Source organism: Kwoniella newhampshirensis, chromosome 3 (assembly GCF_039105145.1).
Source record: "Kwoniella newhampshirensis strain CBS 13917 chromosome 3, whole genome shotgun sequence".
In the NCBI taxonomy this organism is placed as follows: Eukaryota; Fungi; Basidiomycota; class Tremellomycetes; order Tremellales; family Cryptococcaceae; genus Kwoniella; species Kwoniella newhampshirensis.
Window position 1 is genome coordinate 1404274 of NC_089957.1, and position 18041 is coordinate 1422314.

Here is an 18041-nt window from a genome sequence, read left to right on the forward strand (position 1 = left end):
AACGAACCCTGTATGTCATCCAAAGGGACAGAAAAGGGAGGGGGGAGCCCCAACCGTGGAAACAAAAAAAAACAATCAAGGGTTTTACCGAGAGAGGGGGCTAGTCCAGTCTCGGTTTGATTAAATTCGGAATGGAAAATCAACGGGGGTCATCGTCACTACCACCACCACCACTAATACTACTACTCATAACTTACTTGGACAAATGTCAAAGTTTATCATCTCTTTCAATCAACTATCACACATATTCCTTGTCACAAGTCACCAAACAGGTCAAAAATGCGTGTCATCGCTCTTCTCACACTCCTCCCAACTCTCGCTCTGGTATGTCCCTTCAGCTTCCACCCGTGAAGGCTGAAGACCACAGTGAGGACTGACATTCATTCACTTTTCTTCGTCATACAGGCCGCCACCATCTCTCGTCGGCAGAGCGAACCCTCATGCGCTGTCAGCTGTTTCGACGATGTCGGCACTGTCGGAGTGAGTGACAATGTCTATCTTTGCATCGAAGTCTGCTTGGGACTGAACTGATACCATCATTTTCATCAGTCAACTTGCGCTTCGGGTGACATAAGATGTTACTGCACCGACGAGCTGGTGGTTGGTTATCTTAGATCGTGTCTCTCATCGGCCTGCACCGTGAGTGATCATGTCGTTCAATACGTTCAGCTTGACTGACAGAAATCATACAGACCTCCAACGTCGCTGCCGCCATCTCGTACGGTGAAGGAGTCTGTGCCGCCAACGGAGCCAGCGTTTCCATGTCTTCCCCATCCTCCTCATCTTCGTCATCCCCATCCTCGGCCGCTGCGTCCATCTCATCGGCGTCATCAAGCTCTGCTGCTGCTTCAAGCTCAGCAGCGCCCAGCTCTTCTGCTGCTGTCGCCAGTTCATCTTCCGCTCCAGCTACCTCATCTTCAGCAAGCAGTACGAGATCATCTGCTGCTGCTACTTCTTCCTCGTCGTCAACCAACCCTGAGTTCGTTTGATTTTCCCCTATATGTACATGTATATGTGTTCGGTTGGAATGTATCGGGGCAAACACTGAGGTCTCGTTCTTATAGGTCCAGCTCTTCTCAAGCAGCAACCACCGCAGTCGCCGCTACTACTCCAACGTAAGTTTGTTTCCCTAAGGGATCCCGATCACATCTCTCAATATGCAACACGCTAATAATCGCGCTAAATTATCGATCCTATACTGTAACAGTTCCGTCCCTGTCGCTACCAGGACTGTTACACAATCTTCATCAACGGCAACACCGCCCTCGACAGTCGTCGTCGCTACTCCTGCCACCAGTCAAGCTGCTGGTGGTAGTGGGGCTTCTTCAGCTGCTCCTCGACTCATCACAAGTACGACTACCGCCTCGACGTCTCGAGCATCCGCACCCGCATCAACTACTGCTGCTGCTTCGTCTGCCGAAGGGCAGCTCCAGATGAGAGGGAACACTTTGTTGAGTTTCGTCGTGGCTATCGGAGGTGTGGTCGTGGCCGTCCTGTAGGGTCGGGAATCATTATAACCATCATATGGACATTGACTGGATCGAAATCAGACGCATGTAGAGCATGTGAGCAGGGGATACTTGCTGGAGATCGTCATTCTTATATATCCCATTGTACAATGCATCTTCACCCATCTCTATAATCACTTATACACGTACGATGTCATTTTGTGGGCTGTGAGCGATACGAATGTGCATTGGATTCTTGCTGTATACAACAGATGACCATTTTCCCTTCTCGTTCAATTAATCAAGCAGCCTTGGCAACACGTCTTGCCTCTCGTTCCAGAGCTACACTGACCGCACCTACTGTAGGAGCCATCGCCTGAGTCAGGTCAAATCAGCTCTGTAAGAAAAAAAGGATCCCCTCTGATGGGTCATTCCCAGATTCAACTCACCTTTCTGACTCGTTCCGGATCGAAACCCAATATCTGAGCGGTCTGGACGATAGCTTCCACCTTGGGCTGCGTGTTCTTCAGATACCCAGCCATCTTCACAGCTTTAGCCTCCTTTGCACTCGCTCCTCCTGTCGAGCCTAGAGCACCCGGTTGAGTTGGGAGGATCGCCGACCAATATTGACGCAGGAACTCGGTAGCAGCGTTATGACATGACCGCATCTGCTCATACACATTTTCAGGGAAAGGAGCTGAACTCGTCACAAATCATCATCAGCTTTTCGCAAAGGAAAATGCATCTCGGACAGCCGACTTACGCAGAACCAAGTTCTCAGCATTTGACCGCCGGTGCAATTCCTTGACCACGTAGAACGCAGCCGCCTGAGCATCTCTCTGCTCTACAAACGCCTTGTACGCTGGAGTCACCTCGACTTTCCCATCTGCGTTCGGACGACCAGCACCTGGATTCGGGAGACAGACTGCTGAGAAGTCTGGATGCCACGAATGGACATTCTGAGCAGAGCCTGCTGCGATCTCGCGCAATTCCTAAGTAGAGAGGGATCAGTCTTGATTGAACTTGCCAACTGAGTGGATTATGCGTCCGACTGACCTCATCAGTCTTCCCCGGAAGGATACCAGTGGGACCATCCTTGTCTTCAGAATCTGCCAGAGCACCTGCATCCTGCACATTGAGGGTGATCGTAGCCGACAGAGCAGGCCCACGCAGATCTTCGTAATCTATTTCATTATAGATGTCAATGCCCTATGTCAGCAACGTCAGCCTGATCAATATCTACTAGCGGGCAGAAACTTACGGAACCATAAAGCGAATCCGTAAGAGCAGATTCATCTCGTCCAGCGTCCGCACTGCACGTCCGTAAAACTCAGTCGTCATGACTACAACCAGGAGCAGAATGACTCACGCTCGGAGCAGCTTCTTCGAATGGTCGTTGAAACGCCGTATAAGCGGCAGAGCACTACGTTCTCGTCCAGCCTGCATCGTTACATCCCTGACTGTTATGGACTATGTGTTAGAGGAACGTGGACATCAGCATAAGATCTTTTCGTTTTACTCTGTACCAGCTTACCTCGCCGTGATCCTCCTCGGTTGCTGCGAGATCTAAGAATCGCTCAACACCGTCTCGATCAGGGAGATTTCCTCGAGGTTGAAGGTCTGCGTCAAATCGTTAGCCAGCTTCGAAATGGAAATTAATATCGTACATGAAACGCTCCACTCACTCCAGTCTGGCTCTTCGAGATATTGGTCGAAGATATCATCCTTTTTCCGCGATATCTCGTCGTTTGCTGACTTCCGAACGGATGCTCTATGTCTTTCCCACAGTTGAGAAGTGAAATATCTTGACCAGAATTCCGTCTCGCTTATCTTTGAACGCCACTCAATGGTCAGCATACTGGTGCTATATTCTCGGTGTTCAAGACTCGCCCCAGGGACATTTTTCGCATAAGCATCCTGAACCACCGGAAATTCCTCGAAGATCTCCCTCGTGAGCTCTTTTGAGAGTTTGAGCACTATAGGTCCATTTTCGGCTGTTTTGATGCCCACTCCTGTTCCCCCAGTCGTCTTCCCTTTCCTGCCAGCATCTAGGTCAAATCTATCGTCTAATAGTCTTGATGGTCGTCCCGGCTTCTGCGCATACGCCATCTCCTCCGCTTGGATCAGAGCCTGCACAAAGCCGATGTCAGCCGAATGCGACGCGTACAGAAGGGTTATGAAAGCGACCCCAAATCAACCTACCTCTCTCCCGTCCCAGAACTCCTCTTCCGTGATCTGCTTCGCCAGTACAAGTTCCCTATGCAACATTCTCAAAGTCGGATTCTTCTCCAAGACCTTCTGTCGTAACAAGTTGGTCCTCTTCCTCGAAGCTCTTACAGCAGGAGGAACACTTGGTGACCCCACTCCTGTCCCAGGCGTACCGGGAGATGCGTCCTCCGCCTTCCGCTTCCCCTTGGCATTTGCCGACATGACGGCTGCAGCTGCTGAAGTACTCGGCGTAGGCTGTTCAGCGGGCGTGGACACAGCGGTCGAAGTCGCAGGAGCGGCACCTTGCGGTAGCTTATTGACGGACACAAAGGGTATGAGAATGTCTTGGACGGTCTTTCGATCTTCTTCCTTGGTCGTGGGATTGGTGAATTGGAAGTGAAGACCGCCAGCGGGGATATCATCTTTGAACTTGATGACGAGACTGACTTTTGCCGATCCGGCTTTACTTGCGAGCATATCTAGGACAACGAGTCTGTCAGCACCTCCTACCCGTCAGTGCGATTGATAGCTCGTACGGCTCCTAGATGGCACGGGATACAACAAAAGACAAAGTACGAGCTACGCACTGATCGCTCGGTTCATTGCTTGATTCTGACGGTCCATCGCATCGCGCTCGGTCGGTACCCAAGCGATATGTGTGGGCGTGACGGACAACGTGCCCGGCTCCTTCTTGAAGTTGACATCGAAACGACGAACGTCAGAAGGCTGACCGGCCATGATCATGCGAGTCTAGCAGGCTAATCTGTCAGTCAAGAAGGGACGGCCCACTAAAAGGTAGTGACGATGTGTTGTGACCCATTGGCAGAGGACGAGGACAAGGATGATGATGGTGATGATGATAATCGCATGAAGGACACCAAAGTGTGCCTGATAATTGTTTAGCCGACCCGACTCAGCTCGATTACCTCGCCTGTCGGAAGCAAATCTGCCTTTGATGGAGTCTTGTTTCGTATGCATGCCCTGCTACCATTTCCGAAAACCATTCGTCTTCTCTGACCGTTTCTACATTGTCTCGGATAGATGCTTCACTGACAGAGAGATTATACAAATACAAATGATTTGCCGGACTACAAATACAAATGATCGTCGTCGTCCTGGTGTCCACCAGTATAGCAGAACGTGCCGAGACCTGCCCTTTTTGTGTTCCCCTTTTTCAGCAGCCTCACACGTCATCAAAGCTCTGTTTGCCTCCGGTGAACACGGAGTCAATCGTCAAGATACATCGGAGGGTGATGGGTCCTTTTCGGGAGTATGAGTGGGCACGAGAGGGAGCATATGCATAGCCACAAAAGTCTATTGTCAACCGCTGGTTGCAATCGATTTAGGTAAATGATTTCATGGTAAACGCATCTCGACGACGATCACTGTGGCTGATGATTTGTACGAGAGAGAAGATGCAAAGGTAGGACTGAGGCTGATAGATTACGTCATTGCCAGTGAGGCAAGCGGAAGAAAAAGGACACCCCTAACGTGCCACAGACCACGAAAAGGAAAAGTTTAGGAAACCAGCCAGACCAACCAGAAATCGAATCGTGCAGTCTCCCTCCCTCCCTCCTTGCCCTCCTGACACCCAACTGCTACAACACCGAACACGCCCTGCCGCCCGAGATTCCAAACAGAGCGAGACCCATTCCCATGCCCCTCGCTCTTATGCCACAAGAGTGACTGGGACGATCGTTGTGTTTCTGGTTTGTGAATCAAAACACGTCATCGGTCATCGCTATTCTCCGTCTAGACCCGACCTGAGTAATAGGGTTGATTTGTAATTATCAGATTGTTGCCATTATATCATTGCTATTGCTATTGCTATTCTAGCTATTCGTCGGGTCTTGTCAACTCGTTGCAGAATCGTAACTCACTCACCAATCGGACGCGGTCCTACAAACAGCTTTTCCCCCCTCTTCATTCCTTTTCATATAGCTCATCGCCATCATCGACACCGATTCATTCGCATCACCCCAGCTCAATCTGACAGGACATCATTGACATAATCCTGATATCTCACGGTTGCCACAACACACACCTCTTGAACGCTCACGGAAACCTGTCCTATTACCGCCTTGCGTCATCAGCAAGCACCATTACGCTGACGCACGACTACTCTCCGCCCCTGATAAACTTCAAGTCAAAGCTGCCTCGCTCAATTAATACTTTCACCGCTTCGTTGTACCACCGCCCAGCTCGACTTTGGACAATGCAAGACCGTTTATCTAGCTGTTAAGTCACTCTGCAACCGCTCCCCTACCGCTGTAATCCATGCGTCAAGTCCAATCGATTCAGTCAGACGATCAACAAGATCGTCCGAAGGACTCATTCAGATCCAAGGGAGCAGAGATGGAAGTCGAAGAACAGTTCGATTGGGGACCCGATGGAGGTGTCACAGCAGGGTCGAACAGTCCCAATGGTGCTGGAAGAGCAGGTGGCCATTCATATGAGCAAGGCCAATCGAGAAGACCCGAACCTTCCAACACGCCACCTTCAGCATTCACATTCTCTTTCCCCCCAGCCCACACTACTCCAGCTCGGCGACGACAACATCCACCAACGACGATACCGAATTTTCCCTCCGTCAACGAGGCTCGAGAACCCACTCCAATCATTCCCTTCTCCCCATCGCCTACGCAATCACCCGCACCGAGCTCGCCATTTCGATCACCCGATCCTCCGACCTCTGCTCTTCCTTCCGCATCGTCCAGTAGAACACCAGGTTTCTCGATCTCCCTTCAACAACCATTCGCAACACCATCTGGATCGGGCATGCAGTCCCCGTGGCATTCTTTGGCAGCATCCTCTGGCGCACCTACACCGTCACTTGAAGGTGGACCGATGGGAAGAAGCAGTCCTCACCTTGGCTATCCATTCGAACGATTGAACATCGGTGGAAGTTGGAGTGGAGCGAATCTGTGGGGAGAGACTGGATCAGGAAGAAGAGGTTCACAGGATTCATCGGTAGCACCAGGATCGAGTCCCAGCCGAGATAGCTCAGAAGCACCTTCATCGCCACCACCACCACCTACAGGCTTCTTGCCACCGCCAGCCGTTCGAGGTCTCAGCGCCGAGACACTGAAACGTTACAAAGCTATGGCGGCATCAGGCTCATTACCGATGGCAAAAGGCAAGAGTAAGGATCAAGGAGGAAAGGAAGACAGTCCGATTGTCACAACGACCAACCCGAGCAGCGAGTCTGGCCTTCCTCCCTTACCTGCCCTTCTTGCCCGACGGAGAGGTTCCCTTCCAAAAGCATCTGCAGGACAGTCACTCGCCACCCCTCCAGGTCACATTGCGAAGAGCCCAAGCCCTCTCGCGTCGAGCTCGACCCCATCCCCAGGTCCCAACAAAATCAATCCCATCCCTACCAAGACCTTGAAGGGTCTTCTCGCCTCCCCATCTACCCTGATTCTCGACGTACGACCACCCTCATCATTTCGGTCATCTCACATTCCAGCTTCGCATTCTCTGCCTATCCCTTCAACGCTTCTTCGCCGACCTGCGTTTAATATCCAAAAGTTAACTCAGATGCTTTCTCCAAGCTCGATGCAAGTGGTCGGACATTGGAAGGAGATGAGAGACATCGTTCTACTCGACGCCGATAGTGTTACTGTTCCAACCGGTAGTGTTCTGGATGGACTGGCTGGCAAATTCGATCGCGAGGGCTTTGCAGGACACCTGTGGTTCGTCAAGGGAGGAACCACTGCTTTGAAGAACAGTGGGGACGCCCCTTTTGTTACCGATGACGAGGACGAGGAGAAAGCTAGTGGTTCTTCGCAGGATGAAGTCGCACCGTCCCCTACCAAAGGTCTGTTGGCTGGTCGGCTAGGCACTCGGGCTTTCCAGCAAGGTTGGTTATCTCCTTGTCGGGATTTACAAGTAAATGGAATGTGCTGACAGAAATGTTAGAATCTACCGGTGGTGGTCCCAACCGTCGAGCACCACGTCCGACCGGTCTGTCAATGCCTCCGGCTACACCAGGTTTTGACTTTCGATCGAATCTCTTCGGCATTTCGACGTCCACGGCCAATAGCGCGGCGACCGAACGTCCTGGCAATGCTTTCCATAATTTGGCCATTAGTCCGGCCCCCCACTTGAATGTCGGAGGATTTCCCAACGAAGCGAAGCGAAAGTTGCAGCCAGCAAATCCTTTTTTCGATAACATTCGTCAAAACTTGGAGCTATCTCATGGAGGGATCACTGAGCGTATCCCTCTCAATTTGCCTAACACGATCACGAGTCGCGCAGGAATGTTGCCAGAATTCCTCCGAGAACTGGTGACTATGCCCGAGAGGGACAGTATGGATACTCTAGCGAAACAATTCTACGAATTGGAATTAAGCGAACAGAAGCGATTACAAGGAGTCATGGAATGGCATACAAAAGGTTCTGGAGCGAAATTAGGACTCAGTGAAGGGAACGCAAAATGGGCGGGACAGAAGGAGAGCGACGTTGAGGAAGTACGCCGTCTGGGAGAATGGACAGGAGAAACCGCTCGTGATCGTGATCGTGATCAGGAGGACTATTTCCCCTTCTCGATTACTGCGGGTGTAGAGCGAGGTACCAAGAACAGGTAAGCAGAAATCCATTATCGTATTTGTCATCGGCTCATGACCCTCTACTCTTCCATATATAGATACAAAAATATCTGGCCTTACGATTTCTCAAGGGTCAGGCTCGAATCGCCTCCTGATAACGATTCTGATTACATCAATGCCTCCTTTGTCCAGCCTCGTGGCACATCCCGACGATACATTGCTACGCAAGGTCCGCTCGACGCGACTTACCGGGATTTCTGGACTCTCGTCTGGGAACAGGACGTCCGGGTCATCGTTATGATCACGAAACAGTACGAAGGCGGCCTCATGAAGTGTGGGAATTATTGGAACGATCAGTCGTATGGACCGATACGTCTCCATATGGTCCAACAATCTGGCGGTGAAGACCATGTGCAGCCACCGACCACTGGATTTGATTTCGGTGCCGCGGCTGCAACACCCCGTTCGTCCTCGCTTGCGAAGCCGAAGGACATGAATATCAAGCGTATCTTTGAGCTTTCGAGGACAGACAAGCCGAATGAACAGCCGCGCAAGATAGTGCAGATTCAATGTGTGGGATGGCCCGATTTCGATGTACCGGAAACTCCCGACGTGCTCTTGAACTTGATCAAAGAGGTGGACTCCGCTGCAGACGATGTGGCACCAAATGCTTCTCGTGACAGGGCTGATCAACCGCCTGTTCTCGTGCATTGTGAGTGCCAGTTTAGGCTTGTCGCGGACTTGAGGTTGCACGTGCTGATGATCGTGACAGGTTCTGCTGGCGTTGGTCGGACAGGAAGCTTCATCGTGGTGGATGCTATCCTCGATGGGCTGCGTCGCGAACTGCGCAGTCGACGATCCTCGGAAGTTTCGTCAACGGAAGAAAAGCCGACGACGATGTCCCACTCATTCAGCAGCTCATCTCCTCCGGGTCCCTCTGCACCCATAGGGATCAGCCCGTCCAAACGTGCTCACAGTGGAGAGTCTACCAAGGCGGTCTCCTTCCTCACATCGCCCTTCTTTGATTCCAATTCGAGCAGCAGTGAAAACCTTTCAGCCCCGATCACAGTATCACCAGGTTCGTTTGGCGGTGCAGCCTCAAAGTTGGCGAATCGACCATCCCCAGCCGGCATATCTCAGCAAGAGGAGGAGAAGATGGAGTTGGACGCCCTTCCTGGTCGAGAAGAAGGGATCGACGGACACCCTATCGACCCGAGATTTACAGCACATCGTAGCACTACAGCAGTTTCCGCTTCCAGCGAAGGTGGTGGAACTAGGCGGCCGAGTTTGGCATCTTTCACCAATTCTTCCGGGAACCTTTCTGCCGAAGCGTGAGTAGCTCTGTCATGGTCATACTGTCTCTCTGTTTCTGCGGAGGACTGTCACTGATACTTCGGTTCCCAGGATGTTTGCTGGCCCTGGTGCACCAATGCCTATAACAAGATCGGATGCGCGGCACCGATCGCCATCGCCGGTTTCTCAGATGGAGAATCCTGTGCTCAGCGTCTTGGAGGGCATGCGCGTTCAACGCATGTCTCTTGTACAAACGCTTCGGCAGTACTTGTTTGTCCATCGAGCCATCATCCACCACTACTTCGATATGCTGGAAGAAGAGGGCATGACTGGAACAACGCCTGACTCGACACCTTTCTCGAGGGGAAACTCCGTATTGGCCACTAGCAGCGTATCGACAGGGACGACCACAGCATCGTCCAGTGCGGGAGGCACTGACGACGAAGGTCATATCAAGAGACGAGCCAGTTTGACCGAACTTCAATCAGAGATGGGGGTCGAGGATGACATTGGAGCGAGCTTGAGCAAGAGACCTAGTTTCAAGAAGATGAGACCGGACGTGATAGGTATGGACGGCAGTCCTTTCAGTCCAAAGAAAGGGAGGATGAGAAGTAGAAGTAAATTGGGCATGGACGCGGAACAACACGATCATATAGGGACTTTGAACAGCGGCGAGACCGGAGCTTCAGGGGGACCAGGGACGGGAGTGTCAGGAACAAGTGCAGGAAGTGGATCAGCATAGCGGAGCGGAGGAGTCTTTCGTAGATGGGTCAACTCAAACGAGCAGTACGAGTAGTCCTCATTCCATTCATCGTATTTTCCCTCTTCTTTTACGGTACATCACGGTTAGCGATTCCACTCCACTAGCACTATCATTATCTCCACAATAGCATGTATCATTCAGATTTCCGCACGTCAAGACAGTCTGTTCTGCGAGGACTGTCCTTCTAAAGGCATCAGGCTCGAAGACAAATTTGCAGTCTCTTCAGCTCTTGGATCTCAAGAGTTGAAAGCAATGAACGCATATCAGGATGTCTTTCAGCCCGTACACATATCGAATCGGTACGCATGCCTTGTCTTAGGAACTTCTAGCCAAAACTTTGGGTAATCTCGTGTACACGATCTGTATCTCTGACAAATCAGCATATTTGACACCGTTGACTGTTGATTTTCGCCACATCTCTCTGCACTTTTGACTTTCCTTCCTCTTCTTCCTAGCAGCAAGCTTCGTCTTTTCCTCTCACTCCATTAATCTGAACCTCAAACTGACGCTGCCCTTCCAACGATCAATCCTTGCATACGTAGTTCGTGGAAGATGTCAAGCTATTGATAGGAATGCCAAGTACGCTGAATGAAATGGGATGTTATCCATCCCTATCCAGGATCACATTACAGGTTCAGGTCAGGATATGAGTAGCGATGTTGGTGGCGCCGATGATGTACATGTACACGTCAAACCTCGTCCACCGGAAACGCATCTTCAATTATGTGCGTATAAATACATAGCACACAGATTATCGTCACCATATTATTTGTGATCCAAGGTCTGGGCTTGGTGGGTCCTCATATGACTTGTTGGCGGAACTAGGGAAACTGAAATTGTCATTGCGTGACTTCAACCAAAGACCTCTATTCCAGGAGGACAGCCGCTCCCGGCCAGAGCTCGGACTGTTGCATGGTCTGTAGAGAGTTTGGCAAGATGCTACGATCAGTAAAGACACCTCGGTAAGTCTCGGCAAGCGGTTCACGTAGCAGAAGTCTACTGAAGTGAATGGTAAGCATGACTTTACGCATGGACCGAACCCTCTGACTACCATCAGTCTATCACGCTGCGGAGTGCAAACGGTGTAGGGGTTCAAACGATTTCAGGCATATTCGACATTGGACAGTCCCGCGTGGGGGGTTGTCCGCTTTGACGGTGAACGTCTGATCTTACATCAGGTGAGTCTCGATCTAAGATCATTCAGGAAAAGGTAGCTAAGCCTGCACACGTCGTAGGTATGGGACTCGACTGAGACCTGGGTTGTAGATTTTGGGTCTGGATGACAAAGAGGTGTGAACGTAGCCGTCTAACGAGGCCGATGTTTGTGATCCATAATGTACGGCTTGGCGAGCGCTTGATTTGGCTACACGAGTGATGCATGTTCCACCCGATCACTGGTCCTACATGAGTCGAATTGCCATTTCGCCAGAGAAGTTCAGGTCGGAATGGTGGCAGAGCGTTGCTGTTGTTGTGCCGAACGTAACAAATTGATCGACTTTCACTCGGCAACAGATTCTCGGCACACCGTGGTTAGAGAGCTCAGGGTGGTTCTTACGCAAGTGAACATGCAAGGCGAATGACATCAAGTCAAAACCATGCCATTAGCGTCAGATTCATCAGAGTTAGAGCTTGTCAAGGTCACACACTTCACCAACCTCAAGTGTGCAGGCGCAGACTATGACGTTGTCGGAGGATACAGGTTTGAAAGCGATTTTCTCTTGAGAAGAACGGGGCAAGCCAGCGGACGGGTCAGCATCCGGTAGATGCTTTCTGTCTCGTCCTTCGCCTGGCCAGGCAGAAACAAGGATCATATCATTTCGAAATGCTCACGCCGCTCGACGAGCTTCTCGTTATTCCGGTGTCACAGGTGCGTGCCTGGCTGCTCGAGTCCCCATTCAGCGCGCACGACATACAGTACGAGTACGATCTTTCGTTCATCGTTCTTGTCAGCAGAACATGTCAGCCGGACCCATCTGAAGGTATGTATGCGTGCTGTTAAATCGTACCTCCTCTGTCAACGTGTATTGGAAGGGATATTACATGATCTTGCTTGACTCACGCTACCGGAAAACAAGTACTCCTCCTCGACGCATCTGAGCGGTCCCGATCAACAGACAGGAACAGGGAGGGTTTTTTGAAGCTCACCACTCTGGGTTGAACGGTGATAGAGCGAGTATGACAAGTGACACATGCCAAGGCGTGATCCGACGATGTGCATGCGCAATGGTGGATCGAGCAGGTTTGCTGGAATCTGGAGTCGGGAACGAGAAATAAGCATAGATAGTACGTACTCTGCCGTCAGTAGCGAAAATCCAAATCGGCCAAAAACACCTTAGCTCGGCTGAATGCCCTCTTCCTCTTTTGGGGGGGATGACCCTCCTCCTTGTCAATGTCCAGCCAATCCACAGCCAACCGTACTGGACAGGACTTTTCGACAGTAGATAGTCCTTCTCTCCTGCTTCATGTAACTGCTGTAATGCGGTTCTCGACCATATCGTATTACTCCTACACCTTGACAACCTGCAAATTTCGTCATCGACTCCCCTTCGACCAGAAAGCAGCATTGTCAACTAGCTGGGTTCCACGCGCACACCGCCCATCGATCTGATCGATCTGACATCGCCCGTGGTGCTCACTACAACCTACCAGGATTGACACTACAGTCCTACCTCCATCATACAGCACCCCCACGGTCGAGTCCCAGTTCCACATCGTCCATTACCGGCCCTCGGTCTGATCACCTTCCTCGAACATCTCAGTCTACTCCATGTGAGTCTCAGTCTCTATCACTTCGAATGACAGTATTTTCGTGATACTGAGCAACAGTCAGACCTGTTCACAATATCGTCGCCACCCACAAAGTGGACTCTCATACTGTCATCATGCTACGCCTCGACCCCAGTCTCATCATCGATATACTTTCCCAGCTTCATCCCACAGATCTGCTGGCCTGTGCCGCCGTTTGTCGAACTCTGAATGAGATCATCACCGACTCACTTCGCCTTCAACTCAGACTCCGACATTATCTTTACCAAACCTCACATGAAGAGTACGGTGCGACGGACATAGGCTTGAACCAGAACGGTGGATCGCGTCAGTGCCCTCCTGATGAGGAGTTGCGGCGTCTGGTCACGCGAGAGACCAATCTGGACAGACTTGAACCACGAGTATCGAGCTTCAATCTTCCCAGAGATCAGATCCTACATACGATCTCCGGGAAATATGTCATCACTCAACCTGGAGAGGATGCCGAAAGGACAGACAAATCAGGCCGACATATTCTCTGTACCATCTGGGAGGACGGCAAACCGAGAAGAGTCACAGTGCGATTCACACCTTTCTCAGACTTGTTCGACATAGACGTTCAACAAGACGTCATCGTGGTTCAAGAAGACGAATATGGGACGGATCGAAGCAAGACGAATGTCCACTTGCGATTTGTGCATCTTTTCAACGAGACGGAGGAGGCTGAACCTCATGAGATCGGTGTGCTAAGAATCAGGGAGCCAGAGTGGCAAGGAGGAGAGCCGCACAATATTAGTCTCGCCCCAGAAGGAAAGGTCATGATATGGTGTGACGGCATAGTGCGGGTATATGTCTGGCGAGATGGTACTTACGTTGGGGTGAGTGACGCCTTTGTCTTTCTTTCATACATTGCGCCGACAAAACTGACGACCGAGACCTTATAAATGTTGTTCCTCCTCTACCCCACTTCCTCTCAGCGACTTCCCCCTCACCGAGCTACTCGCGGTGTCGCTTGGAGAAGCAATTTGGGAAACGTGTGGACAGATGCCAGAACTCTTGTAGGCCTCGACCTGCCTTACGGTGAAAATGTCTCGATCTTGTGAGCGCCATGAGTAAATACGAGACATGTCCGCTGATCCCTCCACGGTCGTAGAGACGCATCTTTGGCTATTTTCAACCCTGACTCCTTCCGTCTCTCCTCCGAGCCCACACCTTTGTTACTCGAACTACCATTCAATCATCCGAAGCTCACGAAAGTAGCCCTACGACTCCTCAAGCTTCCAGACACGACTCATATAATCACACCAACCGATAACCTGCCGTACATCCAACGAGAGGGGCCGTATCGGCTTCTAGTGGTGGCGACTGAGTTTATCGTTGATCGTCGACACACGATGAGATTGGTTGTCGTAGTTCCGACCCAGTACTTTGACGAGATTCGACTGCATCGTGACAGAAAGGAGGCAACGCGAACCGATAAGACGATGTCTGAAACCCCTTGGAACGACGAAATGAATCCGTTCGAAGCAGTGACCCGACTTCCATTCGAAGAGTGGCAAAACAGATGTCTCATATGGGCCGAACCGGCCGGATCGCCAAACTACTTCCAGGGTTTCTACGAAGCTCAGCATGGTCTTCGGCTGTTCAATTACGATTACGGAGAACTGGAACATATGGGGAATCTGAGATTATCCATCAATGATTTCAATCAGCGTAAGCTGAGATGGAATCACCTGGACGACCTGATGCCGTCCACCTTGGGAGGAGCGAACCGCTTAGATGTGTTGAGATCAATAGCGCCATCGGAAGGAGAGAGATTGCAAGATGTGAGTGGAAGATAGCAAGTATCCGAGGGCTGATGGCATGTCATACTGACTTACCTCCCATCGTAGCGTCAGCAATCTCGAAACTATAAAAAAAGTGTCGTCCCCGCCACATCAGAGCACATTGGCAGTATCAACTGTTCAGGCGAGTTTGTACTGGGCCAGAAAGGCAGAGCGAAAACCTTCATCTTCGAAGGGCAACGGATGGCCATGCAGCAGGTGAGGAAAGAGGACACAGTGTCTTTCTGAACGAAGTAATGCTGACAGACTTTGGGTCGAAACAGTGGGAGCATCAAAAAGTCTGGTTGTTCGACTTCGGAGCGAGTGAGCAAGGTTACGGGGGAAATGAAAGGCAGAGGGGCCGCAATGGTAGGGGCCGCGGAGACGAAGATGTGGTCATGGGAGAAGAAAGGACTGAAGCGGAGCAAGGCCAAGAGATTAGCTAGTTGTCAATGATGGAAAATGCATCCTTTAGCTTTCAATATCCTTTTGGTCATGCAGCTCAACAAGAGCGCCATTTGTACCCACTGTGATGTCAGATAGCTCTGTTTGGATGATTCTCTGTATCAGTGCATCTGTCTCAGGATCAACAGATGAGGTTGCTTCATCCAAGAGGAGGATCTTGCTTCCCCTGACTATTGCTTGAATGATAGCCACTGCACACAGATGGTTGAGACAGGTCAACATACATATTTCCCCATACCATGTATCCAATCTTTCAACTCACACAGCTGTTGTTCGCCTGCACTGAAGTTTGTGCCTTCATTTGCAATGATGCTGTCTAGATGAAACTTGTCTTTCAGTGATGCTGAGACATTTGGATTGTGATGAATCAGATTGAGAACCTGATTCAGCTCAGCATCTGTGTGTGAGTCTGTGGGATCAATGTTTTCTCTGGTCGTTACAATTAGTGTCACTGCTCACTTGCTACTCTGGAACACTTACCTGACTGTCCCACTAAACAGGAAGGCATCTTGGGGAATCACTGACAATCTTTGACGCAGCTGACCAACTCACACACCATCAGAGACAGAGACAGAGGTATGGCTTATAGCGTGAATGAATGGCTCACCACATCAAGTCCAAGAGTATGGACATTCACGCTGTCACGATGGTCAATGTGGCCTCAGTCAATGAGCCCTATCACACAACGAGACAGTATACTATGAGGAAACGACGATAACGAGGATAACGAGGATAACGAGGATAGCGAGGATGGCGAGGAACTTGACGCGGATATCTAGAAGGGCTCGTAGCAGTTCTAGATAGACTGAGGTACCACAGTGATATCGTTGAACGATGAGCAAGGTACTAGGTATGACTTTCAATCGAGAAATCGCTAGAGAAAGACTAGAACAACGAGAACTAAGACCATGTACCTATATATCTCCACTGATCCATCCGCCAGGATGCGTAGAACATCGATCAACTTCCTCCTGTTTCTATCGTTCACCTGCAGCCCCCTTTAACTCGGTCTTCGGCGAGTATATCGAGTTGTGCTCGAAGATATCGAAGAAGTCGAAGATATCAAGAGGGTTTACGTAATAATGGCTTATTCGTGGTCGTGGCGGAATGGCCGTCATGACAATATACAAATTGTTCAGCCACTCGAGGTTTCTTTCTACATCCGGCGAAAAGATCGCTACACATGCAAGGTTTGGCAAACTTGTGCGAAGAAAAGGATATATACATGAACGTAGCAAAAGGAGAAAGGAGTTCCCCGTCGATTCTAGAATTTTTGTCCTACCGTAGTACCTTTGAATATTATCATCTTGAATAACCTCGATACATCGACCAACATTCACTTGGCTGTTCTCGACAGAGAACCCTGTCATGACGGCCATTCCGCCACGACCACGAATAAGCCATTATTACGTAAACCCTCTTGATATCTTCGACTTCTTCGATATCTTCGAGCACAACTCGATATACTCGCCGAAGACCGAGCTAAAGGGGGGCTGCAGGTGAACGATAGAAACAGGAGGAAGTTGATCGATGTTCTACGCATCCTGGCGGATGGATCAGTGGAGATATATATGTACATGGTCTTAGTTCTCGTTGTTCTAGTCTTTCTCTAGCGATTTCTCGATTGAAAGTCATACCTAGTACCTTGCTCATCGTTCAACGATATCACTGTGGTACCTCAGTCTATCTAGAACTGCTACGAGCCCTTCTAGATATCCGCGTCAAGTTCCTCGCCATCCTCGCTATCCTCGTTATCCTCGTTATCCTCGTTATCGTCGTTTCCTCATAGTATACTGTCTCGTTGTGTGATAGGGCTCATTGACTGAGGCCACATTGACCATCGTGACAGTATCGAGAAATCGCTCTTACCTATCACACATCCTCGTTCCCCCTGTTCTCGCTCTCTTGTTCGGATAGTTCGAACGAAAATTCATATCCTCGATCCTCTACTCGTCATTCAACATAAAACCTCTTATACTACCGACAATGGTCAACACCCGTGCGGGCTCTGCCTTAGCACCTGACAATCACCTCGAACAATTTCATCCGGATCTTCCGCCGCATCTGGGAGATGAAACTACGCCACAGAATGATGGAGAAGCTGGAGCTGATGATGGAGATGACGAACTTTCCGGAAATGAAGGTGGTCAAACACTGGCTAGACCAAGAGGTCTTCGACGATCTCAAACTGGCTCTCGTCCAGCATCCCATCTCTCTTTCGTTCTCAGCCACGCCCCGTTCTCGTCCTGCTCCTTCCCAAGTTCAGGGGTTGGCTTCTGTTCATGGATCAGGTGGAAGAAGCCACGGGACTAGTCATTCTGGACGATCTCGACACCATCATGCAGGCGTTGATTCCAATACCCTCCTGGCTCAAGTTCTCGAATATGGCGGATAGCAATCGAATGGTGTCGCAAGCTCTGTTGGGTAGAGGCACTCTTGGTCGCAGTTCTGAGTCTCCCTCGTCCTCGTTCAAGGAGCCTAAACCTGCCGATCCAGAGAAGTTCTATGGCAACAAACCGAGTAAACTCGAAGGCTTCATCGACCAATGTGACTTGGCAATCAAGCTTCAACCATCTCGATTTCCTACCGAAGACATCAAGGTATCGTTCACGTATAGCTACTTGGGCGGAGACGCTCGGGATGCAGTGCGCCCTTTGATGAAGATGGATCCTATCCCAGAAGAACTCCAAACGTATCGCAACTTTATCAAATACTTGAAGGCCAACTTTGGAGATCCTGACGAGAAGGC

General features: G+C 50.4%; 4 protein-coding genes across 4 annotated transcripts; 3 read left to right on the forward strand and 1 right to left on the reverse strand.

Moving 5' to 3' along the window:
- Nucleotides 1-279: 279 nt before the first annotated feature.
- On the forward strand, nt 280-1499 carry IAR55_001865 (uncharacterized protein; the record flags this gene model as incomplete). Its single annotated transcript, XM_066944988.1, has 6 exons — nt 280-324; nt 406-480; nt 550-639; nt 693-979; nt 1065-1115; nt 1208-1499. The coding sequence occupies 6 exons, from the start codon at nt 280-282 to the stop codon at nt 1497-1499; spliced, it is 840 nt and encodes a 279-aa protein (XP_066804911.1).
- A 250-nt stretch (nt 1500-1749) lies between these two features.
- Nucleotides 1750-4394, reverse strand: IAR55_001866 (uncharacterized protein; the record flags this gene model as incomplete). Its single annotated transcript, XM_066944989.1, has 11 exons — nt 1750-1824; nt 1898-2145; nt 2212-2440; nt 2505-2657; nt 2710-2761; nt 2818-2918; nt 2983-3068; nt 3134-3278; nt 3339-3578; nt 3651-4135; nt 4244-4394. The coding sequence occupies 11 exons, from the start codon at nt 4392-4394 to the stop codon at nt 1750-1752; spliced, it is 1965 nt and encodes a 654-aa protein (XP_066804912.1).
- A 1539-nt stretch (nt 4395-5933) lies between these two features.
- Nucleotides 5934-10238, forward strand: IAR55_001867 (uncharacterized protein; the record flags this gene model as incomplete). The annotated part of the gene is made up of 5 exons (XM_066944990.1): nt 5934-7515; nt 7566-8238; nt 8302-8915; nt 8976-9534; nt 9608-10238. The coding sequence occupies 5 exons, from the start codon at nt 5934-5936 to the stop codon at nt 10236-10238; spliced, it is 4059 nt and encodes a 1352-aa protein (XP_066804913.1).
- A 2903-nt stretch (nt 10239-13141) lies between these two features.
- IAR55_001868 (uncharacterized protein) lies at nt 13142-15273 on the forward strand (the record flags this gene model as incomplete). The annotated part of the gene is made up of 5 exons (XM_066944991.1): nt 13142-13882; nt 13982-14103; nt 14158-14830; nt 14897-15046; nt 15112-15273. 5 exons carry the CDS (start codon nt 13142-13144, stop codon nt 15271-15273), a joined length of 1848 nt encoding a protein of 615 aa, XP_066804914.1.
- Between the last annotated feature and the right edge of the window lie 2768 nt (nt 15274-18041).